Below are 24757 nucleotides of genomic sequence, written 5' to 3' on the forward strand. Positions count from 1 at the left end.
TGTTCACACAGGCGTACTACAGTCCATGCGAGGGATGTGTTTGCCTGCGCAGGTGTTCTGTACATCCTTGTGCAGGCAGTCCTATTTATGTCAATTGGGACACAGCAAAATCTGAGAGCCCTGCAGCTGCTACAAAGCCTCTGGACCCAGAACAGACCTTATTAGGATTTTGAGAAAGCAAAAAGTTTCCTCATATCAGTTATAAACCCTGGAGCCCCTCGACGTGTATATGTGAGACAGCTAGGTGACATACACTCACCGCCAACTTTATTAGGTACACCTTGCTAGTACTGGGTTGGACCCCCTTTTGCCTTCAGAACTGCCTTCATTCTTTATGGCATAGATTCAACTCAGTGTTGGAAACACTCCTCAGAGATTTTGCTCCATATTGACATGATAGCATTGCACAGTTACTGCAGATTTTTCAGCTGCACATCAATGATATGAATCTCCCATTCCACCACATCCCAAAGGTGCTCTATTGGAATGAGATCTGGTGAGTGTGGAGGCCATTGGAGTACAGGGACCTCATTGTCATGTTCAAGAAACCAGTGGTGAGATGATTGGAGCTTTGTGACATGGAGCATTATCCTGTTGGAAGGAGCCATCAGAAGATGGGTACACTGTAGTCATAAAGGGATGGGTATGGTCAACAACAATACTCAGGTAGGGCATGGCGTTTAAATGATACTCAGTTGGTACTAAGGGACCCAAAGTGTGCCAAGAAAATACCCCCCCCCCCCACCATTACACCACCACCACCAGCCTGAACCGTTAATACAAGGCAGGATGGATTCATGCTTTCATGTTGTTTACATCAAATTCTGACCCCACCATCTGAATGTCGCAGCTCATATCGAGACTCATCAGACTAGGAAACTTTTTTCCAATCTTCTGTTGTCCATTTTTGATGATCCTGTGTGAATTGTAGCCTCCCTTTTCTGTTCTTAGCTGACAGGAGTGGCACCTGGTGTGGTCTTCTGCTGCTGTAGCCCATCTGCTTCAAGGTTCAATGTGTTGTATGCTCAGAGATAGTATTCTGCATACCTTGGATGTAACGAGTGGTTATTTGAGTTACTGTTGCCTTTCTATCATCTGGAACCAGTCTGCCCATTCTCCTCTGACATCAACAAGGCATTTTGCCTCCACGCAGCTGCCGCTCACTGGATATTTTCCATTTTTCGGGCCATTCTCTGTAAACCCGAGAGATGGTTGTGTGTGAAAATCCCAGTAGACCAGCAGTTTTTGAAATACTCAGACCTGCCTGTCTGGCACCAACATCCATGCCACGTTCAGAGTCACTTAAATCCCCTTTCTTCCCCATTCTGATGCTCGGTTTGAACTTGAACAGCAAGTCGTCTTCACCACACCTAGATGCCTAAATGCATTGAGTTGCTGCCATGTGATTGGCTGATTATTTGTGTTACCAAGCAATTGAACAGGTGTACCTAATAATGAGGCCGGTGAGTGTATGTATCATCCACAATCCTGCCTGCCAGTTCCTCACTACCTATCTATCCAAGTCTACAAATAAACAATACCATACATACTAGTTTATCTGATAGACCACATTGTAGAAGATGTCAGATTCCGTGTTCGGTTCCTCCCATGTTAGGATGTGCTTAAAATTTCTTGAAGTTATATTGAGGTTCCTCGGAGGTAGAAGAATTCCTATAGCTGTGGACATGATAAGAAAACAATTAATAATGTTTTTAGGTGGCCGGATAGCAGCAGATCTATGCTAGGAGCGAGATGAACATTAGGCCCTATTCACACAAATGCAGCCATTAGCAATTAGATATGGGTGCTGTGGGCGGGAAGCCCCATTGAAAGCTTATTTGCTGGCGTTTGCATGTAATTGCTCACAACCGATGGGCCCTATGCGCGGGATTGGCCCTGAAATCTAAGGATCAAGTGATAGATCAAGGGGGGATTCAGTATTCAACGTGAAGGCACAGTAAGTAGACAATACTTAGGGTTGCCACCTGTCCAGGATTCACCCGGACAGTTTGGGTTTGGAATCATGCATCTGGGTTTCAGACTGTCTGAAACCTGGACATATTATTCACACTGGACTATGACCTCCTAGCAGGGTTGATGGCTGCATTTGTCTAAGCCGGAAGTGTCTGTTAGGCCGCGTACACACGGGCGGACTGTTCGTCCAACTTTGTCCGCTGAACAGTGTTTGGGCGGACAGTCCGCTCGTGTGTGGGCTTTCAGCGGACAGTTTCAGCGGACAGTTTCAGCGGACAGTTGGACGGACAAGGTTTTTCGGAAATTCCGTAAAACTGTCCGCTGAAACCTTGTTTCAGCGAACAGTCCGCTCGTGTGTAGGCTTGTTCGTCAAACAAAGTTGCGCGCATGCTCAGAAAGGATTTTCACGCCGAAAGCTATAATGCAGTGTATAGGACGTCGTATTTTTCGTCCCGTCGTACGTGCCGTTCACGTCATCGCGCACGGTTTCAGCAAACTGTTCGTCCGTCGTGTGTGGCCATGTCCGTCCATGCTAAGTTTGAGCGGACTGTTTGCCGAAACTGTTGGACAAAGTTGGGCGAACAGTCCGCGCGTGTGTACGCGGCCTTACACTCTCTCTCACACTGCCCAGCACTAATACCCCCCTCCCCACACACACACACATACAGACGGGAGAGGTGAGAGGGATTGATCTGCACCTCTTCTTCCCACTCCTACCCCTCTGTGTCTGCCCACACTCCAATCCCCGGCGCTGTGCCTCAGAAAGGGAAAGGAAAGTGGGGGGTGGAACTTTGAAGCCCAGCAACCACAGATGCATCTAGATGAGAGGTGCTGACTGCCAAAGGGTGAGTGAGCTCACCATCCATCTCTGTCTGTGACTGAAGTCTCCCCCCCCATTCTTTCTCCTGCCTCTGAGTGAGTACACTAAGGTAAATCAGTTCTCAGAGCCCCCTTACATCAGAGTTCCTCTTTACACCAGAGGCAGCAATGTTCCCCCTTACATCAGAGTTCTCAGTGTTCCCCTTTAAATCAGGAGTTTTCAGAGCATCCCTTATGTCAGAGTCCCCAGAGTTCTCCCTTACATCAGAATCTACAGGGCACTGCAGTGCAAATCACATCCGATCTCTGTGCGATGCGAGTTCAGCCATACAGATAGTATGGCTGAATTCGCATCGCACCTGCCGCAAACTCGCACAGGACCCTTTTTTTAAAACCGCAGCAGAATCGGATCGCATGGGTGTTCACACCATGCGATCCAATTCCTGTCCGAGTTTGCAGATCGCACTGCGATATGCGAACTGATCTGGGGGCGTCATTAGAGTTTCACTGACACTCCCAGCAGTCCGCATAGGGCAGTGTGAACTGCCGGCGGGAGTCATGCGATGCGGGAAAACGCCGCGGATTCGCGGCGTTCCCGTTTTGCTCCAGTGTGAACCCAGCCTTAAGGGTGGTGTTGTGGAATCAGATGTAAAAGAGGGATTCTGTGGATACAGATGTAAAGGGGGACTTTGTGGACTCTGATGTAAAGGGGGACTCTTGTGATTTACTTCATATTATTAGAAATGTTATTTAATCGCAAAGTATATCTATAGTTTATACTATGCTCCGCTAAAGTGTTCGGGTTTGACTTGAAGAAAAGGTGGCAACCATAACAATACTTAAAGTGGAGGGCCACCCTAAAATAAAAAATAGCATTAATATTCTTGAGATAAAAAAATAAAAAAAAAACATTTGAAAAATGTTGCTAGGCAGTCTTCCTAATCTGCCTCTTCCTATTCCGCTGCACTTCCTCCTCTTCAACGGGTAGCCCCACTGCCTCCTGGGACATGTGTGTTTCCCAGAAAACAACGGGGCCATTCACAAAGCACCGTGTAACTCGCGCATGCATGGTAGGAAACGGGCAGTGAAGCCGCAAGGCTCCACTGCCTGTTTCCCTTCGTTAAGGTGGTGGCGCCGACAGCCAATCCGATAGACGGATCCGCCTGAGGGGGGCCAACATCGCGAGTTCGCTGGACAGGTAAGTGTCCTTATTAAAAGTCAGCAGCTACAGTGTTTGTAGCTGCTGACGTTAAAATAAAATAAAAACGAGGCCGGAACGCCCCTTTAAAAAAAAAAAAAATTTCAATGCAACATTAAGGTCAGTTTGCAGTAATCAATAGCAAAAATAAAGCAGATGTGTAAATGCAATACATGCTAAAATCCACAGGACTGATCTACAAAGGAGGCAAAAGATGTAAGACATGAAGAAAAAAAGCAAGCTGTGAATAACACCGATAGATAGGTCACTCTTTCATCTTACATGAAAATAAAAGTATTTAAAGGGAATGATTGAAACTCCAATCATTTTTTTGTTGATCTTCATCCCATTAAGGGAAATTTCCCTTCACTTTCTGTAAACTCAATAGGAAGTGAGTGGAAATCACTCTTAAGCTGGCCATACACCTATAGATTGTCTGCAGATTTTCTATGGTTAGATGGAAAAAGTGGGAGATTCCTCCATCCACACAGTTTAGTGAACATGGAGAAATCTGTTGCACTTTTTCCATCTAACCATAGAAAATATGCAGATAATCTATAGGTGTATGGCCAGCTTTAAGCCCCATACACACTATTAGATTTTCTGAAGATTTATCAAAACCATGTAGTGCGAGGGCCTGCCTGATTGCATACACATTGAAACTCTTCAGGTTTGACCTCAAATTATATGATTTTGGTAAATCTCAAGACAAAAATCTTCAGAAAATCTAGTGTCTATGGGGCATTAGACAAATAGGTGAGATAAGATAGACAGCAGTACAAGAAAAGAGCCTTTAACCACTAGCCGACCAGCTGTTGCCATTATACTGTGGCAGATTGGCTCTCTCCCAAAAATCGGTGTAGCTGTATGTTGGCCCTTTAAACAGCTAAAGCAGGCGCACGCGCCCGCTGCATGGCGAGGGAGCTGTGATCGCCGACCACGTTGAACCAGCATATCTGTACTTTGTAGGATAGGCTGTCTCCTATAGGGCCTGAACTTTACGTCACACAGAATTTTTTGGATGAGTTCTCTCTTGACTCAAATCGGCCATTCTGATTGGCTGAGAAAGGTATGTTTATTCATAACCTGACTTCTCTGTAGATCATCATACTAATGCCAGAGGCGACAGTGCCACCTACTGACAAAAGGGAGAAGCCACAACTGAAAGGCTACAAATTAGCCAGGCTAGCTACCACCCAGCACAGCCATATTTACCTGTAGCCCTGTTTTGGGACAAGCTTGTTACATTAAAGTGGTTGTAAACCCTTACAACCAACTTTGACCTACAGGTAAGCCTAGATTAAGGCTTACCTGTAGGTCCAAGAAATATGTCCTAAATCTATACGGTTTGGGAGATATTTACCCGAAGACAGCCACCGCTGTCTACAGCGCATGTGCCGTAGACAGCGACGCGCAGGTGCACTGGGCAGGCCGCAGATCGCGGCGATATGCCGCTCGTGTCGGCTCCCGTGTGCATGCGCGGGAGTGACGTTATCGCGGCTCCGGCGAATCACAGAGCTGGAGCAGCGAGACCCGGAAGTCGCTCCGGGATACATGGCAGCAGCGAAGAGGAAGACGGAGGACCGCTTCGGGGGCTTCGTTCTAAGGTAAATTATTCATAATGAGCTAGTATGCTATGCATACTAGCTCATTATGCCTTTGCCTTACAGGGAGTGTTTTTTTTTGCTTTTACTTCCTCTTTAAGGCAGAAGCTTTTTTTTTATCTTAATACATTCTATGCATCAAAATAAATAAAACCTTCTGTGTGCAGCAGCTCCTCTCAGCCCCACTTACCCGAGCCTCATCTAGATCCAACGATGTTGCAGGTGAGTCTTGGCTGCCCGTCACTCTTCCTCCTCATTGGCTGAGACTGCAACTCTGCTGTCAATCAAAGTCAGTGAGCCATTGAGGACAGAGAGGCAGTGGCTCTGTGTCTGAATGGACACACAGAGCAGCGGATTGGCTTGGGTGCCCCCATAGCAATCTGCTTGCAGTGGGGGCACTCGGCAGGAGGGAGGGGCCAGGCGCGCCGCAGAGGGACACAAGAAGAGGAGGATCAAGACTGCTCTGTGCAAAACCACTGCACAGAGCAGGTAAGTATAGCATGTTTGTTACTTTTAACAAAAAACGAGACCTTAGTATCACTTTAAATCATCTATAGGAAATAGTCGTTGTTGGGGCAACACATATTTTAGTTCTGTGAGTGGTTTTGCATGTTGTACAGAACGCCAAGGATGGGTCCTGGACAGGTGCTATGTGGCGCCAATATTTGGATAATGGTCCCCTTTAAGGGAAATGTGTCTGAACTCAGAGGTCTCACCTGTGATGGGTGAGGAATTCTGGGGTCGTCACATAAAGTAGAGGACTGACTCAAAGTCCTCTCAGTATTAGAGACTTATTTGGGACCTTGAATTTTGGAGGTCCAGAGAGACGTTCGGGGAAAGGACCTCCGCTCCTGACTATGGGGACTCCGGGTGAAGCAGCACATAAAACAGGAATCTCTTAGGGTCCGTTCACACAGGGGCAACACGACTTGTAGGCGACTTGAGTGAGGCAACTTGGACACGACTTGAGTTTAGATCACAGCGCGACTTGGGACGACTTCAACACGACTTGTGATGACTTCAACCTGACTTGGGACGACTTACAAGTCGCCCCAGGCCAGGCGACTTTTGCCGTGGCCAATCAGAGAATGAGCTCTGAAGGGGGAACTGCACGCAAAATTTCTGAAAAAAATTTGGCGTGGGTTCTTCCTCCGAGAGCATACCAGGCCCTTAGGTCTGGTATGGATTCCAAGGGGAACCTAAATTTAAAAGAGGAAAGAAAACAAACAAAATTTTTTTGTCATGCAGCAATTCGAAATATATACCAAGAAATGCTATATAAAAAGAACTTGAAAAAAAGGAATAGAACTGCGCAATCCTTAATATTTAAATTAAGGTGTGAATAAACAATGAAGTGCATGTGTGCTCAATAATGTGCAGAGTATAACATAAACCCCAACATAGAAAATGCATTAGCGAACATATACCCATGCAGTACAGGTAAGACCACATATAAAATACCACCAATTGTTATAAATAAGCACTAGTAACTCGATACAGAAATCTCAATGGTACTAGTGCTTCGAAGGAATATGTGCAGAAATTGCTAAATGAAAATCAAAAATAAATAAAATAAAATAAAAAATAATAAAAATAAAAATAAAGATAAAAAACTTGTTGAAAAGTCCAGGTGAGTGAGTTCAAAACAAACAAATGTCCACAGTGACTTGTCCAAAAATCCAAAACAGGTGTAGTCGTTAAGGAAAATTTAAAGTGCACCACCACCGTGTAGATAACAAATGGCTCCTTACCAGATGCCCCAGTAAGGAGTGCGTATCTTAAGGTCAAGACAAGGTATGCATCAGACTCAGATCTTCAAAGGATAAGAGACCACTGGTGCCAGACTCAAACGAATTTCAACCAAGAAGCAGATGTTCACCATAAGGAGGAAACAAACAATCCAAAATAGTGTAACACCGTTTATTAAAAAAGAACATAAAAAGGAGTGCACTTACAGAAGTAAATGGACACAGAGCATATCGTCAATGGAAAAGCGTCGGCCGATCGCAAACTCCAAACGGTATCCTTATTCAGTTGCAACTTCTAATGAGGCAGAAAAGCGTGTCACGCCACCCAACGCGTTTCGTGAAAAGATCACGTCGTCCTGGGGTGTGGGTGACACGCCAAGATGCCCCAAATATATATACATACATATTGGCCCAAATCACCTCCTCCGTAGGACCACTCAGCCGCACTTCCGGGTATAGACCGGAAGTGACGTGTGCGGGTCAATTTTTAAACATTAAAAAAAAGGGGACCTAAATAAATCAAAAATTAACAATAAAAATAATAACGGAGAACGACATACGTCCTCCTCATGGGGCCGATATCCTAACTGTAAATATGCTGTGGAGCAGTCCGGACGGGCCTCGTTGTTACCGAGATCCAACCAAGCCTCCATATCACCACCAATGGGATACGAGGTGAGGGGTCGGAGCGGCGGAAGTGACGCGCAACAGCGTCATCGCCCATATCTCTATACTCAGCCGACAGCCTAGTACCGCCCCTCCCATGGCGTGATTGGATAGAAGCACCACAACCCCGCCCACCGCGGACATGTGAGCGCTTCAACACAGCCCGGTCTCGTTTTCATTGAACAGATAAGGCAACTGCGCACGCATGCGCAATGCCTTGATAGAGCCTCGTCTCGCTAATTGGACAGAGTGGCAGCGAGACAACCGCATACAAACTTGTCCGGCCAAAACTAAGCCCCATTCTCCACTGGGTGCACACAGCAGAGATGGGCATACAAAACTCCTCCCTCCACCGACAAGCGGCAAAGGGGAGTGAAGGGAAAGGGGAGCTGCCGACCCTCTGATCAGTACGAACCCATCCCAGCCCTTAAACGGACAGGACCTCCAATGTCCATAAATTCGAGCCCCCATAGCGAAGGACAGAAACAAGGGGGAGGAGGGGACTTGTTCCAATATCGATAACAGTAACAACAAATCAAATGTCATCTCCAAAAAAACATATAGGACATGAATATGGTGATCTCAAATCCATATACACGTTCCCCAAACTATGCTAATTACAGTCCAAATAATGAACAAAATAGGGGAACAATCGTACACCCCACACTGGGTAACTTATACACAAGTTTTTTGGTCACATAAAAAATATATAGAGATGCATATATCAAAAATTGAAATAAAAAGTGAATAAAAATGGCATGAAGCCAAAGATAAAATAAATAAAAAATATAAAACACTGTGTAGGAAAAAATGCTTGGTTGTGATGCACATTATGCGTTATTTATAAACGCATTCACGTCAGTGTCGATATTCATACCAAAGGGTGCGTAAGTTTTCAACTTATATATCCAAAACATTTCTAACCGTGAGATCTCCCTCACCAAAGCTCCGCCCCTCCAGTGCGGTTTATACTTATCGATCCCCATATACAGTGTATTGGATGGATCTCTACAGTGTTTTTCATCATAGTGCCTTGATAAGGGGTGCTTATCAAAGCCACGTTTGATGTTGGCAATATGCTCATTCAGTCTAACTTTCAGAGCTCTCTTAGTTCTCCCTATGTACTGAAGTCCACAGGGACATTGAATGAGATATACAACCGCTTGAGAGGAGCAGGTGATGAACGGCTCAACTGTATATCTCCTCTGGGTATTGGTGGAGACAAAATCAGGAATCTTGGAGTTTTTATTAACGTTATAGGAGCAGACTTGGCAGTTCTTGCACCTGTAAAACCCTTTAAGGTTCTGGAAGAAACATCTATTCTCAACCGGGGGATTCTGTACACTGGGGGCAATCCTATTTCCCAATGTGGAGGCCCCTTTGAAAATGACCCTAGGGACTTCGGGTAGAACAGTCCCAAGAATTTGATCCCCTGTCAAGATATGCCAATGTCTACGGATCAATTGTTTGACCTTCCGATGTTGCATCGAGAAAGTAGTGACAAAAGGAAGGGACACCTGATGCTTATCCCTATTTCCCCCCCCCTCTGTTAGCAAACTCGATCTCTCTCTATTTCTTGCTTTGAGGTATGCCTCAGATAATAGGTCCGCTGCATAGCCCTTATCACGAAACCGTTGAGACAAGATCCTAGCTTGTTCATCAAACATAGAGATATCCGTACAATTCCTCCTAAGGCGTAGGTATTGCCCCAAAGGGACCGATTTCAACCAGGAGTCCAGATGGCAGCTGCCCAAAGGTATATAAGAGTTCCTATCTGTGAGCTTGAAGTAGGTGGAAGTGATAAAATTATCTTTGTCCACTCTGATGTTTAGATCCAGGAAATTCACCCCTTCCTGGCTGGCTTCATAGTTGAATTTAATACCTCGGGTGTTATTGTTCAACTCCTCCATATATCCCCGAAGGTCCTGCTCATCGCCATCCCATAGGAGGAGGACGTCGTCGATGTATCGTGCCCAAAGCACTATCTCCGACCTCCTAGGGGCATCGACCACGTCCTCCTCCCACTTGGCCATGAACAGATTAGCAAGGCTGGGGGCATATTTAGCCCCCATGGCAACTCCTTTGTCCTGACGGAAAAACTGGTTGTCAAACCAGAAATAATTGTGCCTAGCAGCGAATTCTAAAAGCTCCAAAATAAAATCAATCTGAATCTGAGTCAGATTGGAATCTCGTTCCAAATAATATCTAACGGCTTCAAAACCCAGGTCGTGAGGGATAATGGTGTATAAAGATGTGACATCTGCCGTCACAAGCCACAAGCCCTGTTTCGGTTTGATAGTGTCCAATATATTGAGGACGTGTTTGGTATCTCTCACATACGATGGGATCATTCGCACGAGAGGTTGGAGGAAAAAATCTATATACTTGCCCACCCTGGACGTCACTGAGTCAATACCACTGACTATTGGGCGTCCAGGGGGGCAGGTAATGCTCTTATGCAATTTGGGGAGGTAGTAAATGACTGGTGTCCTCGGAGCAATGGGTACTAGAAAAGATTTCTCTTTCTCCGTAAGGATCCCTTTACGGAGACCCTCCTCGACTATTCCTGTTAGTACTTTTTTGTATTTGGTCACTGGATCCCTATTGAGTACACTATAGGTCTCCCTATCATCAGTGATCCGATGTAGTTCTTTCAAATAGTCGCTTCTATCTAGGACAGCAATCCCTCCCCCCTTGTCGGCAGGTCTAATAACAAGGGACTTGTTTTTACAAAGGCTATCCAAACCCTTTTGTAAATCACCCTCCAATTTGTATTTCTTCACCTCCATCTTTTCAAGATCCTTCAGCACCATGTCCTTAAAAACTTTAATGTTGGGTGCCAGTGTCCCAGGAGGATTAAAGAGTGAAGCATTGGCAAGGCCAGAGTGCTGAAAGGTTGAACTAGGCCCATTCGTCTCTCGAATGGGGTTACCCAACATGTACCTTTTAATATTGAGACTTCGTACAAATTTGTGCACATCCATGTAGGTCTGAAATTTGCTAATAATCCTGGGAGGAGCAAACTTCAGACCTTTATCCAGAAGCCGTTTTTCGGAGTCAGAGAGAGCCTGCGTGCTAAGGTTGAAAATGCCCTCACCTAGGGCCTTCTTCGCTTTAGTTGATTGTGCACGCCTCCCCCCTCTGACTCCCCTCTTGGTTCTATAGGCCTTTTTAGGCCTCTGTTGTCCCTGGGAAAATCCCACCCGCAATTATTCCTGGGGTCATGATTGAACTGGGAAGGTGTAGATCCTATATCGTGCTGCACGTCACGAGGTCTATTGGAAAAAGAAGCTTGTTGGAAATGGTCCTCATTTATTCTCCCTCTAACGGGGGCTTCGAAATCGGACAGTGGAAAGAACCGATTCCGAGTCGGGACCTCATAAGACAGGTTTCTACCATCGGAGTAAACCGATCTCTCCCGGTCAAAACCTTGGGTGGGACCCCAAGAACCATAATTGTCTGGTCTCTGACCGTTGGAATACACCGGTCTCTCCCGGTTGGAGCCTTGGATGGAACCCCAAGTGCCATGATTACCTGGTCTCTGAAAATTCCTCTGATAAGGACCCTTATGGTTCTTATTTTTATTTTTATTATTCCTTTTGGCATTGTTATGGCCACTCCCCAGAGATCCTCCCAGAGGTCTTGGGAATGGCAGTAGAGGGGTACCTCCTAGTGATTGCTGTGGGAATCTACTAGCGATAGTTTGACTATCTGGCAGGTCACCTGGTCCCTGCACCCAATCAGTAGGATAGTGAACCATATTCCCCCTACCGGCATCATCAGGGAAACCCCTCTGCATGTTATTTGGGACATTTGGGGGAAGAGTGTCCATCTGTTCCTTCTCAATGGCCAACTTTTTCTGCCACAGGAAAACCCCACCGGAATGATAATCCTCTTTGTCCCTAATATACTTTTTTTTCTTTTTAATTCTCTGGTCCTTATCCTCTTTCTCTAGAGTTTTAAGAAGGTTTTTAGAGTATTCCTTATACTCCTCGCTTGTACCAAAAGGTAATAGTAATTCCCTAATGGATTTGATTTCTTCGTCCAGGCGAGCGAGTTTCTCGCTCTTTCTCTGGGCTAAAAATCGCAATAGACAAAGACCTGAATCATTAAAAAAATTTTGCCAACCCTCCAGGTTGGGTTCATCCCTATGTGGGCTCAATTCCCACCTCAGGCTCCTAGGGACCATATTTTCCTTGAGGTATGTCTCAAAAAAGGCTATGTCCCATTGGGCATGGATCTCAGAGGTGGTGAGATTCTTTAGTCTGGTAAACAGACCTTTAATATCTGAGCCCACGGGCCCGGGTGAGGAATCAAAAACACCGATAGTGTCAATCACCCTATTGGATCTAAATTCAAACACATCCATGGTGCAGGACTGAACCTGACCACTGAAGCAGCAAATTTGTTTTTTGGAAAGTAAATTTAAAAGAGGAAAGAAAATCTGCGCTACAGTGAAAAAAACAAACAAATTTTTTTTGTCATGCAGCAATTCGAAATATATACCAAAAAATGCTATATAAAAAGAACTTGAAAAAAAGGAATAGAACTGCGCAATCCTTAATATTTAAATTAAGGTGTGAATAAACAATGAAGTGCATGTGTGCTCAATAATGTGCAGAGTATAACATAAACCCCAACATAGAAAATGCATTAGCGACATATACCCATGCAGTACAGGTAAGACCACATATAAAATACCACCAATTGTTATAAATAAGCACTAGTAACTCGATACAGAAATCTCAATGGTACTAGTGCTTCGAAGGAATATGTGCAGAAATTGCTAAATGAAAATCAAAAATAAATAAAATAAAATAAAAAATAATAAAAATAAAAATAAAGATAAAAAACTTGTTGAAAAGTCCAGGTGAGTGAGTTCAAAACAAACAAATGTCCACAGTGACTTGTCCAAAAATCCAAAACAGGTGTAGTCGTGAAGCAAAATTTAAAGTGCACCACCACCGTGTAGATAACAAATGGCTCCTTACCAGATGCCCCAGTAAGGAGTGCGTATCTTAAGGTCAAGACAAGGTATGCATCAGACTCAGATCTTCAAAGGATAAGAGACCACTGGTGCCAGACTCAAACGAATTTCAACCAAGAAGCAGATGTTCACCATAAGGAGGAAACAAACAATCCAAAATAGTGTAACACCGTTTATTAAAAAAGAACATAAAAAGGAGTGCACTTACAGAAGTAAATGGACACAGAGCATATCGTCAATGGAAAAGCGTCGGCCGATCGCAAACTCCAAACGGTATCCTTATTCAGTTGCAACTTCTAATGAGGCAGAAAAGCGTGTCACGCCACCCAACGCGTTTCGTGAAAAGATCACGTCGTCCTGGGGTGTGGGTGACACGCCAAGATGCCCCAAATATATATACATACATATTGGCCCAAATCACCTCCTCCGTAGGACCACTCAGCCGCACTTCCGGGTATAGACCGGAAGTGACGTGTGCGGGTCAATTTTTAAACATTAAAAAAAGGGGACCTAAATAAATCAAAAATTAACAATAAAAATAATAACGGAGAACGACATACGTCCTCCTCATGGGGCCGATATCCTAACTGTAAATATGCTGTGGAGCAGTCCGGACGGGCCTCGTTGTTACCGAGATCCAACCAAGCCTCCATATCACCACCAATGGGATACGAGGTGAGGGGTCGGAGCGGCGGAAGTGACGCGCAACAGCGTCATCGCCCATATCTCTATACTCAGCCGTCAGCCTAGTACCGCCCCTCCCATGGCGTGATTGGATAGAAGCACCACAACCCCGCCCACCGCGGACATGTGAGCGCTTCAACACAGCCCGGTCTCGTTTTCATTGAACAGATAAGGCAACTGCGCACGCATGCGCAATGCCTTGATAGAGCCTCGTCTCGCTAATTGGACAGAGTGGCAGCGAGACAACCGCATACAAACTTGTCCGGCCAAAACTAAGCCCCATTCTCCACTGGGTGCACACAGCAGAGATGGGCATACAAAACTCCTCCCTCCACCGACAAGCGGCAAAGGGGAGTGAAGGGAAAGGGGAGCTGCCGACCCTCTGATCAGTACGAACCCATCCCAGCCCTTAAACGGACAGGACCTCCAATGTCCATAAATTCGAGCCCCCATAGCGAAGGACAGAAACAAGGGGGAGGAGGGGACTTGTTCCAATATCGATAACAGTAACAACAAATCAAATGTCATCTCCAAAAAAACATATAGGACATGAATATGGTGATCTCAAATCCATATACACGTTCCCCAAACTATGCTAATTACAGTCCAAATAATGAACAAAATAGGGGAACAATCGTACACCCCACACTGGGTAACTTATACACAAGTTTTTTGGTCACATAAAAAATATATAGAGATGCATATATCAAAAATTGAAATAAAAAGTGAATAAAAATGGCATGAAGCCAAAGATAAAATAAATAAAAAATATAAAACACTGTGTAGGAAAAAATGCTTGGTTGTGATGCACATTATGCGTTATTTATAAACGCATTCACGTCAGTGTCGATATTCATACCAAAGGGTGCGTAAGTTTTCAACTTATATATCCAAAACATTTCTAACCGTGAGATCTCCCTCACCAAAGCTCCGCCCCTCCAGTGCGGTTTATACTTATCGATCCCCATATACAGTGTATTGGATGGATCTCTACAGTGTTTTTCATCATAGTGCCTTGATAAGGGGTGCTTATCAAAGCCACGTTTGATGTTGGCAATATGCTCATTCAGTCTAACTTTCAGAGCTCTCTTAGTTCTCCCTATGTACTGAAGTCCACAGGGACATTGAATGAGATATACAACCGCTTGAGAGGAGCAGGTGATGAACGGCTCAACTGTATATCTCCTCTGGGTATTGGTGGAGACAAAATCAGGAATCTTGGAGTTTTTATTAACGTTATAGGAGCAGACTTGGCAGTTCTTGCACCTGTAAAACCCTTTAAGGTTCTGGAAGAAACATCTATTCTCAACCGGGGGATTCTGTACACTGGGGGCAATCCTATTTCCCAATGTGGAGGCCCCTTTGAAAATGACCCTAGGGACTTCGGGTAGAACAGTCCCAAGAATTTGATCCCCTGTCAAGATATGCCAATGTCTACGGATCAATTGTTTGACCTTCCGATGTTGCATCGAGAAAGTAGTGACAAAAGGAAGGGACACCTGATGCTTATCCCTATTTCCCCCCCCCTCTGTTAGCAAACTCGATCTCTCTCTATTTCTTGCTTTGAGGTATGCCTCAGATAATAGGTCCGCTGCATAGCCCTTATCACGAAACCGTTGAGACAAGATCCTAGCTTGTTCATCAAACATAGAGATATCCGTACAATTCCTCCTAAGGCGTAGGTATTGCCCCAAAGGGACCGATTTCAACCAGGAGTCCAGATGGCAGCTGCCCAAAGGTATATAAGAGTTCCTATCTGTGAGCTTGAAGTAGGTGGAAGTGATAAAATTATCTTTGTCCACTCTGATGTTTGGATCCAGGAAATTCACCCCTTCCTGGCTGGCTTCATAGTTGAATTTAATACCTCGGGTGTTATTGTTCAACTCCTCCATATATCCCCGAAGGTCCTGCTCATCGCCATCCCATAGGAGGAGGACGTCGTCGATGTATCGTGCCCAAAGCACTATCTCCGACCTCCTAGGGGCATCGACCACGTCCTCCTCCCACTTGGCCATGAACAGATTAGCAAGGCTGGGGGCATATTTAGCCCCCATGGCAACTCCTTTGTCCTGACGGAAAAACTGGTTGTCAAACCAGAAATAATTGTGCCTAGCAGCGAATTCTAAAAGCTCCAAAATAAAATCAATCTGAATCTGAGTCAGATTGGAATCTCGTTCCAAATAATATCTAACGGCTTCAAAACCCAGGTCGTGAGGGATAATGGTGTATAAAGATGTGACATCTGCCGTCACAAGCCACAAGCCCTGTTTCGGTTTGATAGTGTCCAATATATTGAGGACGTGTTTGGTATCTCTCACATACGATGGGATCATTCGCACGAGAGGTTGGAGGAAAAAATCTATATACTTGCCCACCCTGGACGTCACTGAGTCAATACCACTGACTATTGGGCGTCCAGGGGGGCAGGTAATGCTCTTATGCAATTTGGGGAGGTAGTAAATGACTGGTGTCCTCGGAGCAATGGGTACTAGAAAAGATTTCTCTTTCTCCGTAAGGATCCCTTTACGGAGACCCTCCTCGACTATTCCTGTTAGTACTTTTTTGTATTTGGTCACTGGATCCCTATTGAGTACACTATAGGTCTCCCTATCATCAGTGATCCGATGTAGTTCTTTCAAATAGTCGCTTCTATCTAGGACAGCAATCCCTCCCCCCTTGTCGGCAGGTCTAATAACAAGGGACTTGTTTTTACAAAGGCTATCCAAACCCTTTTGTAAATCACCCTCCAATTTGTATTTCTTCACCTCCATCTTTTCAAGATCCTTCAGCACCATGTCCTTAAAAACTTTAATGTTGGGTGCCAGTGTCCCAGGAGGATTAAAGAGTGAAGCATTGGCAAGGGAGAGGGAGAATAAATGAGGACCATTTCCAACAAGCTTCTTTTTCCAATAGACCTCGTGACGTGCAGCACGATATAGGATCTACACCTTCCCAGTTCAATCATGACCCCAGGAATAATTGCGGGTGGGATTTTCCCAGGGACAACAGAGGCCTAAAAAGGCCTATAGAACCAAGAGGGGAGTCAGAGGGGGGAGGCGTGCACAATCAACTAAAGCGAAGAAGGCCCTAGGTGAGGGCATTTTCAACCTTAGCACGCAGGCTCTCTCTGACTCCGAAAAACGGCTTCTGGATAAAGGTCTGAAGTTTGCTCCTCCCAGGATTATTAGCAAATTTCAGACCTACATGGATGTGCACAAATTTGTACGAAGTCTCAATATTAAAAGGTACATGTTGGGTAACCCCATTCGAGAGACGAATGGGCCTAGTTCAACCTTTCAGCACTCTGGCCTTGCCAATGCTTCACTCTTTAATCCTCCTGGGACACTGGCACCCAACATTAAAGTTTTTAAGGACATGGTGCTGAAGGATCTTGAAAAGATGGAGGTGAAGAAATACAAATTGGAGGGTGATTTACAAAAGGGTTTGGATAGCCTTTGTAAAAACAAGTCCCTTGTTATTAGACCTGCCGACAAGGGGGGAGGGATTGCTGTCCTAGATAGAAGCGACTATTTGAAAGAACTACATCGGATCACTGATGATAGGGAGACCTATAGTGTACTCAATAGGGATCCAGTGACCAAATACAAAAAAGTACTAACAGGAATAGTCGAGGAGGGTCTCCGTAAAGGGATCCTTACGGAGAAAGAGAAATCTTTTCTAGTACCCATTGCTCCGAGGACACCAGTCATTTACTACCTCCCCAAATTGCATAAGAGCATTACCTGCCCCCCTGGACGCCCAATAGTCAGTGGTATTGACTCAGTGACGTCCAGGGTGGGCAAGTATATAGATTTTTTCCTCCAACCTCTCGTGCGAATGATCCCATCGTATGTGAGAGATACCAAACACGTCCTCAATATATTGGACACTATCAAACCGAAACAGGGCTTGTGGCTTGTGACGGCAGATGTCACATCTTTATACACCATTATCCCTCACGACCTGGGTTTTGAAGCCGTTAGATATTATTTGGAACGAGATTCCAATCTGACTCAGATTCAGATTGATTTTATTTTGGAGCTTTTAGAATTCGCTGCTAGGCACAATTATTTCTGGTTTGACAACCAGTTTTTCCGTCAGGACAAAGGAGTTGCCATGGGGGCTAAATATGCCCCCAGCCTTGCTAATCTGTTCATGGCCAAGTGGGAGGAGGACGTGGTCGATGCCCCTAGGAGGTCGGAGATAGTGCTTTGGGCACGATACATCGACGACGTCCTCCTCCTATGGGATGGCGATGAGCAGGACCTTCGGGGATATATGGAGGAGTTGAACAATAACACCCGAGGTATTAAATTCAACTATGAAGCCAGCCAGGAAGGGGTGAATTTCCTGGATCTAAACATCAGAGTGGACAAAGATAATTTTATCACTTCCACCTACTTCAAGCTCACAGATAGGAACTCTTATATACCTTTGGGCAGCTGCCATCTGGACTCCTGGTTGAAATCGGTCCCTTTGGGGCAATACCTACGCCTTAGGAGGAATTGTACGGATATCTCTATGTTTGATGAACAAGCTAGGATCTTGTCTCAACGGTTTCGTGATAAGGGCTATGCAGCGGACCTATTATCTGAGGCATACCTCAAAGCAAGAAATAGAGAGAGATCGAGTTTGCTAACAGAGGGGGGGGGAAATAGGGATAAGCATCAGGTGTCCCTTCCTTTTGTCACTACTTTCTCGATGCAACATCGGAAGGTCAAACAATTGATCCGTAGACATTGGCATATCTTGACAGGGGATCAAATTCTTGGGACTGTTCTACCCGAAGTCCCTAGGGTCATTTTCAAAGGGGCCTCCACATTGGGAAATAGGATTGCCCCCAGTGTACAGAATCCCCCGGTTGAGAATAGATGTTTCTTCCAGAACCTTAAAGGGTTTTACAGGTGCAAGAACTGCCAAGTCTGCTCCTATAACGTTAATAAAAACTCCAAGATTCCTGATTTTGTCTCCACCAATACCCAGAGGAGATATACAGTTGAGCCGTTCATCACCTGCTCCTCTCAAGCGGTTGTATATCTCATTCAATGTCCCTGTGGACTTCAGTACATAGGGAGAACTAAGAGAGCTCTGAAAGTTAGACTGAATGAGCATATTGCCAACATCAAACGTGGCTTTGATAAGCACCCCTTATCAAGGCACTATGATGAAAAACACTGTAGAGATCCATCCAATACACTGTATATGGGGATCGATAAGTATAAACCGCACTGGAGGGGCGGAGCTTTGGTGAGGGAGATCTCACGGTTAGAAATGTTTTGGATATATAAGTTGAAAACTTACGCACCCTTTGGTATGAATATCGACACTGACGTAAATGCGTTTATAAATAACGCATAATGTGCATCACAACCAAGCATTTTTTCCTACACAGTGTTTTATATTTTTTATTTATTTTATCTTTGGCTTCATGCCATTTTTATTCACTTTTTATTTCAATTTTTGATATATGCATCTCTATATATTTTTTATGTGACCAAAAAACTTGTGTATAAGTTACCCAGTGTGGGGTGTACGATTGTTCCCCTATTTTGTTCATTATTTGGACTGTAATTAGCATAGTTTGGGGAACGTGTATATGGATTTGAGATCACCATATTCATGTCCTATATGTTTTTTTGGAGATGACATTTGATTTGTTGTTACTGTTATCGATATTGGAACAAGTCCCCTCCTCCCCCTTGTTTCTGTCCTTCGCTATGGGGGCTCGAATTTATGGACATTGGAGGTCCTGTCCGTTTAAGGGCTGGGATGGGTTCGTACTGATCAGAGGGTCGGCAGCTCCCCTTTCCCTTCACTCCCCTTTGCCGCTTGTCGGTGGAGGGAGGAGTTTTGTATGCCCATCTCTGCTGTGTGCACCCAGTGGAGAATGGGGCTTAGTTTTGGCCGGACAAGTTTGTATGCGGTTGTCTCGCTGCCACTCTGTCCAATTAGCGAGACGAGGCTCTATCAAGGCATTGCGCATGCGTGCGCAGTTGCCTTATCTGTTCAATGAAAACGAGACCGGGCTGTGTTGAAGCGCTCACATGTCCGCGGTGGGCGGGGTTGTGGTGCTTCTATCCAATCACGCCATGGGAGGGGCGGTACTAGGCTGTCGGCTGAGTATAGAGATATGGGCGATGACGCTGTTGCGCGTCACTTCCGCCGCTCCGACCCCTCACCTCGTATCCCATTGGTGGTGATATGGAGGCTTGGTTGGATCTCGGTAACAACGAGGCCCGTCCGGACTGCTCCACAGCATATTTACAGTTAGGATATTGGCCCCATGAGGAGGACGTATGTCGTTCTCCGTTATTATTTTTATTGTTAATTTTTGATTTATTTAGGTCCCCTTTTTTTTAATGTTTAAAAATTGACCCGCACACGTCACTTCCGGTCTATACCCGGAAGTGCGGCTGAGTGGTCCTACGGAGGAGGTGATTTGGGCCAATATGTATGTATATATATTTGGGGCATCTTGGCGTGTCACCCACACCCCAGGACGACGTGATCTTTTCACGAAACGCGTTGGGTGGCGTGACACGCTTTTCTGCCTCATTAGAAGTTGCAACTGAATAAGGATACCGTTTGGAGTTTGCGATCGGCCGACGCTTTTCCATTGACGATATGCTCTGTGTCCATTTACTTCTGTAAGTGCACTCCTTTTTATGTTCTTTTTTAATAAACGGTGTTACACTATTTTGGATTGTTTGTTTCCTCCTTATGGTGAACATCTGCTTCTTGGTTGAAATTCGTTTGAGTCTGGCACCAGTGGTCTCTTATCCTTTGAAGATCTGAGTCTGATGCATACCTTGTCTTGACCTTAAGATACGCACTCCTTACTGGGGCATCTGGTAAGGAGCCATTTGTTATCTACACGGTGGTGGTGCACTTTAAATTTTGCTTCACGACTACACCTGTTTTGGATTTTTGGACAAGTCACTGTGGACATTTGTTTGTTTTGAACTCACTCACCTGGACTTTTCAACAAGTTTTTTATCTTTATTTTTATTTTTATTATTTTTTATTTTATTTTATTTATTTTTGATTTTCATTTAGCAATTTCTGCACATATTCCTTCGAAGCACTAGTACCATTGAGATTTCTGTATCGAGTTACTAGTGCTTATTTATAACAATTGGTGGTATTTTATATGTGGTCTTACCTGTACTGCATGGGTATATGTCGCTAATGCATTTTCTATGTTGGGGTTTATGTTATACTCTGCACATTATTGAGCACACATGCACTTCATTGTTTATTCACACCTTAATTTAAATATTAAGGATTGCGCAGTTCTATTCCTTTTTTTCCAAGGGGAACCCCCTACGCCGAAAAAACGGCATGGGGGTCCCCCCCAGATCCACACCAGACCCTTATCCGAGCACGCTACCCGGCCGGCCAGGAAAGGGGGTGGGGACGAGCGGGCGCCCCCCCCTCCTGAGCCGTACCAGGCCGCATGCCCTCAACATGGGGGGGTGCCTTGGGGGAGGGGGGCGTGCGCCCCCCCCACCCCAAAGCACCTTGTCCCCATGTCGATGAGGACAAGGGCCTCTTCCCGACAACCCTGGCCGTTGGTTGTCGGGGTCTGCGGGCGGGGGGCTTATCGGAATCCGGGAGCCCCCTTTAATAAGGGGGCCCCCGGATACCGGCCCCCCACCCTATGTGAATGAGTATGGGGTACAATGTACCCCTACCCATTCACCTGTGAAAAAAGTACAAAAAAAACACAACACAGGGTTAAAATATTTTATTGCACAGCTCCGGGGGTCTTCCGTCTTCGGGGGTCTTCTCGCCGGACTCCTCCGCTATCTTCTTGTAGCTCTTTTGCTAGCGGAGGAGTCCGGCTTTCTTCCTCCCCGCCGCTGGCTTCTTCTCCCGACTTCGGGGGTCTTGTCCCCCCTCTTCGGTTCTTCTGCCGGGCCACCGCGCCTTCTTATAGCTCTTTTAGAGGCGGTGGCCCGGTCTTCTGTCGCCGCCGCCGTCTTCCGTTTTTCTCCTTCTTCTTCTCCTGGAGATGTTGACTCGACAAGCTCTCCGGCTGCAATGCCAGGGACGCGCTGCGCTGCCACTTATATAGGGACAATGGGGCGGCGTCACATGGGTTGATATCACATGTGACATCGTAAGAGGCGGGGTCACCATGTGACATCAACCCATGTGACATCAACCCATGTGACATCAACCCATGTGACACCGCCCCATTGTCCCTATATAAGTGGCAGCGCAGCGCGTCCCTGGCATTGCGGCCGGAGAGCTCGTCGAGTCAACATCTCCAGGAGAAGAAGAAGGAGAAGAACGGAAGGCGGCGGCGGCGACGGCGGCGACAGAAGACCGGGCCACCGCCTCTAAAAGAGCTATAAGAAGGCCCGGTGGCCCGGCAGAAGAACCGAAGAGGGGGACAAGACCCCCGAAGTCGGGAGAAGAAGCCAGCGGTGGGGAGGAAGAAAGCCGGACTCCTCCGCTAGCAAAAGAGCTACAAGAAGATAGCGGAGGAGTCCGGCGAGAAGACCCCCGAAGACGGAAGACCCCCGGAGCTGTGCAATAAAATATTTTAACCCTGTGTTGCTAATCACAGGCAGTGAGACATTGTAATGATGTGCGGCTGCAGAGATTGTGAAATGTCTCACTGCCTGTGATTAGCGCTGTGCAATGCCGAATTCCTGGTGGGCTCTGCACATGCTGTTTGCTAACACACCTAAGCTCATCCTTAGTCTAAAGTCTTGTACACACGATCGGTTTTTCAGCAGGGAATTATGTGATGACAGACTGTTGGCCTAAAGTCCGACTGTTGGTATGCTCCATCAGACATTTGTTGTCCAACATTCTGCCAACAAATGTTGGATGGCCGGCTAATACATTTTTGGTGGACAACAGTCTATTGTCAAATTCCTATCCTCAGTACACAAGTCCGTCACACAAAAGTTGAAAGTACAAATACGCATGCTCAGAATCAATGCTCACCAAACACAACATTAGAAGAAGGGGCCCAAAGGGTGGTGCTCAAGAGCTGAAATTCCTCATTGTACATCACTACGTTCGTGTTTGTTGGCCGGCAATTGTGTACCGTTTGTATGCAAGACAAGTTCCTGGCACACACCCTTTGGACAAAAGTCTGACGTTTTGTGGACCAACAATCCGATCGTGTGTACGAGGCTTTAGTGCTCACAATGTGCAGGATTTGGCAGCTGCCAAACAACCAGAGTTGGACTGTGCAAACATTGGGGCAAATACCTTATATGAACTTTACATTTCTTTATGTTTTCTTTATGATATTTGTGCTAAAGGTAAGTGAGCTTTTGTGTTATTTTTTTCTTTAAGTGATTGTAAAGGTTTGTTTAAAAAAATAAATAAATAACAAACAGGTTATACTTACCTGCTCTGTGCGTGGCATTTTGCACAGAGCAGCCCCGAACCCCCTCTTCTGGGGTGCCCCGTTGGTGGTCCTTTCCCCTCCTCTTCATCGTGTGCCCCCACGGAGAGCGACTTTCCATGTTGGCACTCTTACGGGCTTGCTCATGAGTCCCACTGCTGCGTTCTTTGACACAGACAGCAGGACTCGGCCCCCCAGTAAGTTGGAGCTGACAGTGACAGACAAACATCCGATATTGGCAAGGTCAGAATTGATTTGGGTAGGGGGTATAATCAAGGTCATGGCAGACGTAATACATTGCAATACCTCAGTCATGAGTAACTCTAGTTAGCTAGGGCACAAAAAGCAATAAAACAACATGCCAGGGGATCAAACCCCCCTTAGTACACAATCCAAAATTCATGGAAAAAATATACTTTTTTATTGAAAAATAAAGAGTGCACACGGTGTAAAAATATAAAACACTGTGTGCAGGATTTATTATTTTATATAAATGATAGAAGCAGTTATATGATGGGACTCAAAGCAAACAGTTAGGGTTTCATACTCATACCAGCTGCTAGATATGTGCGATTTGTTTCGTTCCAAATTGAAATTCGTTATTCGGAAATTCCCAAGTGGGTGGACCAACTCAATATTGAACCCTACAGATTAAGGCCCGGTTCATGAGTGTGTAAAGGTAGGCGTCACAATACTTTTGGTAATATAGTGTTATATGTAAACGGCGCTATATAAGTACCTCAAAAAATAAATAAACGTAAAAAAAAAACAATTTCCAAGGTGCTCCAGTCCAGTCATATAATCTCCCCTGTGTCGGCCAGCAGTGGCTGCAGGGGAGAGGAGAGAGGGCTCCAACAATGGCTAGCAAAGCCTGGAGTGGTGACAACACCCATAGGGTTCAATGGCCCATCTGTTGTTGGTGCTCCCTTCTCTCTGCTGCAGCCGTCTCTGGCTGATGCAGGGGATCATGTGGCTGGACCAGAGCAGGCTCAAAATAGGTAACTACTCAGTGGCCACCCGTCCAGTAGGGGAGCCCCCCTAATCCATGCATCTGGCACCTAATCTACATGCGGGGCACCGGACACATTGATTTCAATGGGGTTTATTTTTAAGCAGGAGGCTCTAATTGGCTTCAAAAAAGGGTGGGCTCGGGGCGGGTAAGCCCACCCAGGTGTGTGACAATAGTAAATTAATATTCGCTATTGTCTTCCTGACCCCCCCCCCCCCGGCCAATCAGGTAGCAGGTCGGAGAAGCAGGGTAAAGCCGCAGAGGAGGAAGCCACCATAATGGAGGGGAAGGAGACGCAGGAAGGAGCCAAATCTGCTAGATGGGGTAAGTTTGGGGCTGGTGGATGAGCGAGCTTGCAACTGATGGACCGACCGATGGACTGATCGACCACCACTGTAAGTGCTTAAGTACTGTATATACCAGCTACCACTGTAAGTACTGTATTTACAGCTTCAGTGGTGGAACTATAGAGGTCGCTGCAGTCACACTTGCATCTGGGCCCTGTCGTTCTACGGCTGTAGGGGGGCCCCAAGACCCGGTATCTCCCCCTGCACCCCTGACTGGTCATTTAATAATGCAGTGGGGGGAGGTGGGAGGCGGTGATCGGCAGCTCTATGGTGTCCACGGGCGGCGGGATGTCCCTGGGGCTTGTAGTTCTCTTTCCAACTGTATCCACTGGAGAGGGGAAGGACCTCTTA

The 24757-nt window shown here is 45.8% G+C and overlaps 1 protein-coding gene across 1 annotated transcript in view; it reads right to left on the minus strand.

Annotated features, from left to right (window-relative positions):
- LOC143984102 (interferon alpha/beta receptor 2-like) overlaps nucleotides 1–24757 on the minus strand; it is a 51311-nt gene that overhangs the window by 16174 nt on the left and 10380 nt on the right. The window contains exon 3 of the mRNA XM_077484418.1: nucleotides 1551–1677. Within this exon, the coding sequence (XP_077340544.1) occupies nucleotides 1551–1677 (127 nt within the window). The remainder of the gene's footprint in view (nucleotides 1–1550; nucleotides 1678–24757) is intronic.

The sequence above is a fragment of the Lithobates pipiens genome, unplaced genomic scaffold (assembly GCF_037356315.1).
Source record: "Lithobates pipiens isolate NorthernLeopardFrog02 unplaced genomic scaffold, aLitPip1_a1.2 Scaffold_16, whole genome shotgun sequence".
NCBI lineage: Eukaryota > Metazoa > Chordata > Amphibia > Anura > Ranidae > Lithobates > Lithobates pipiens.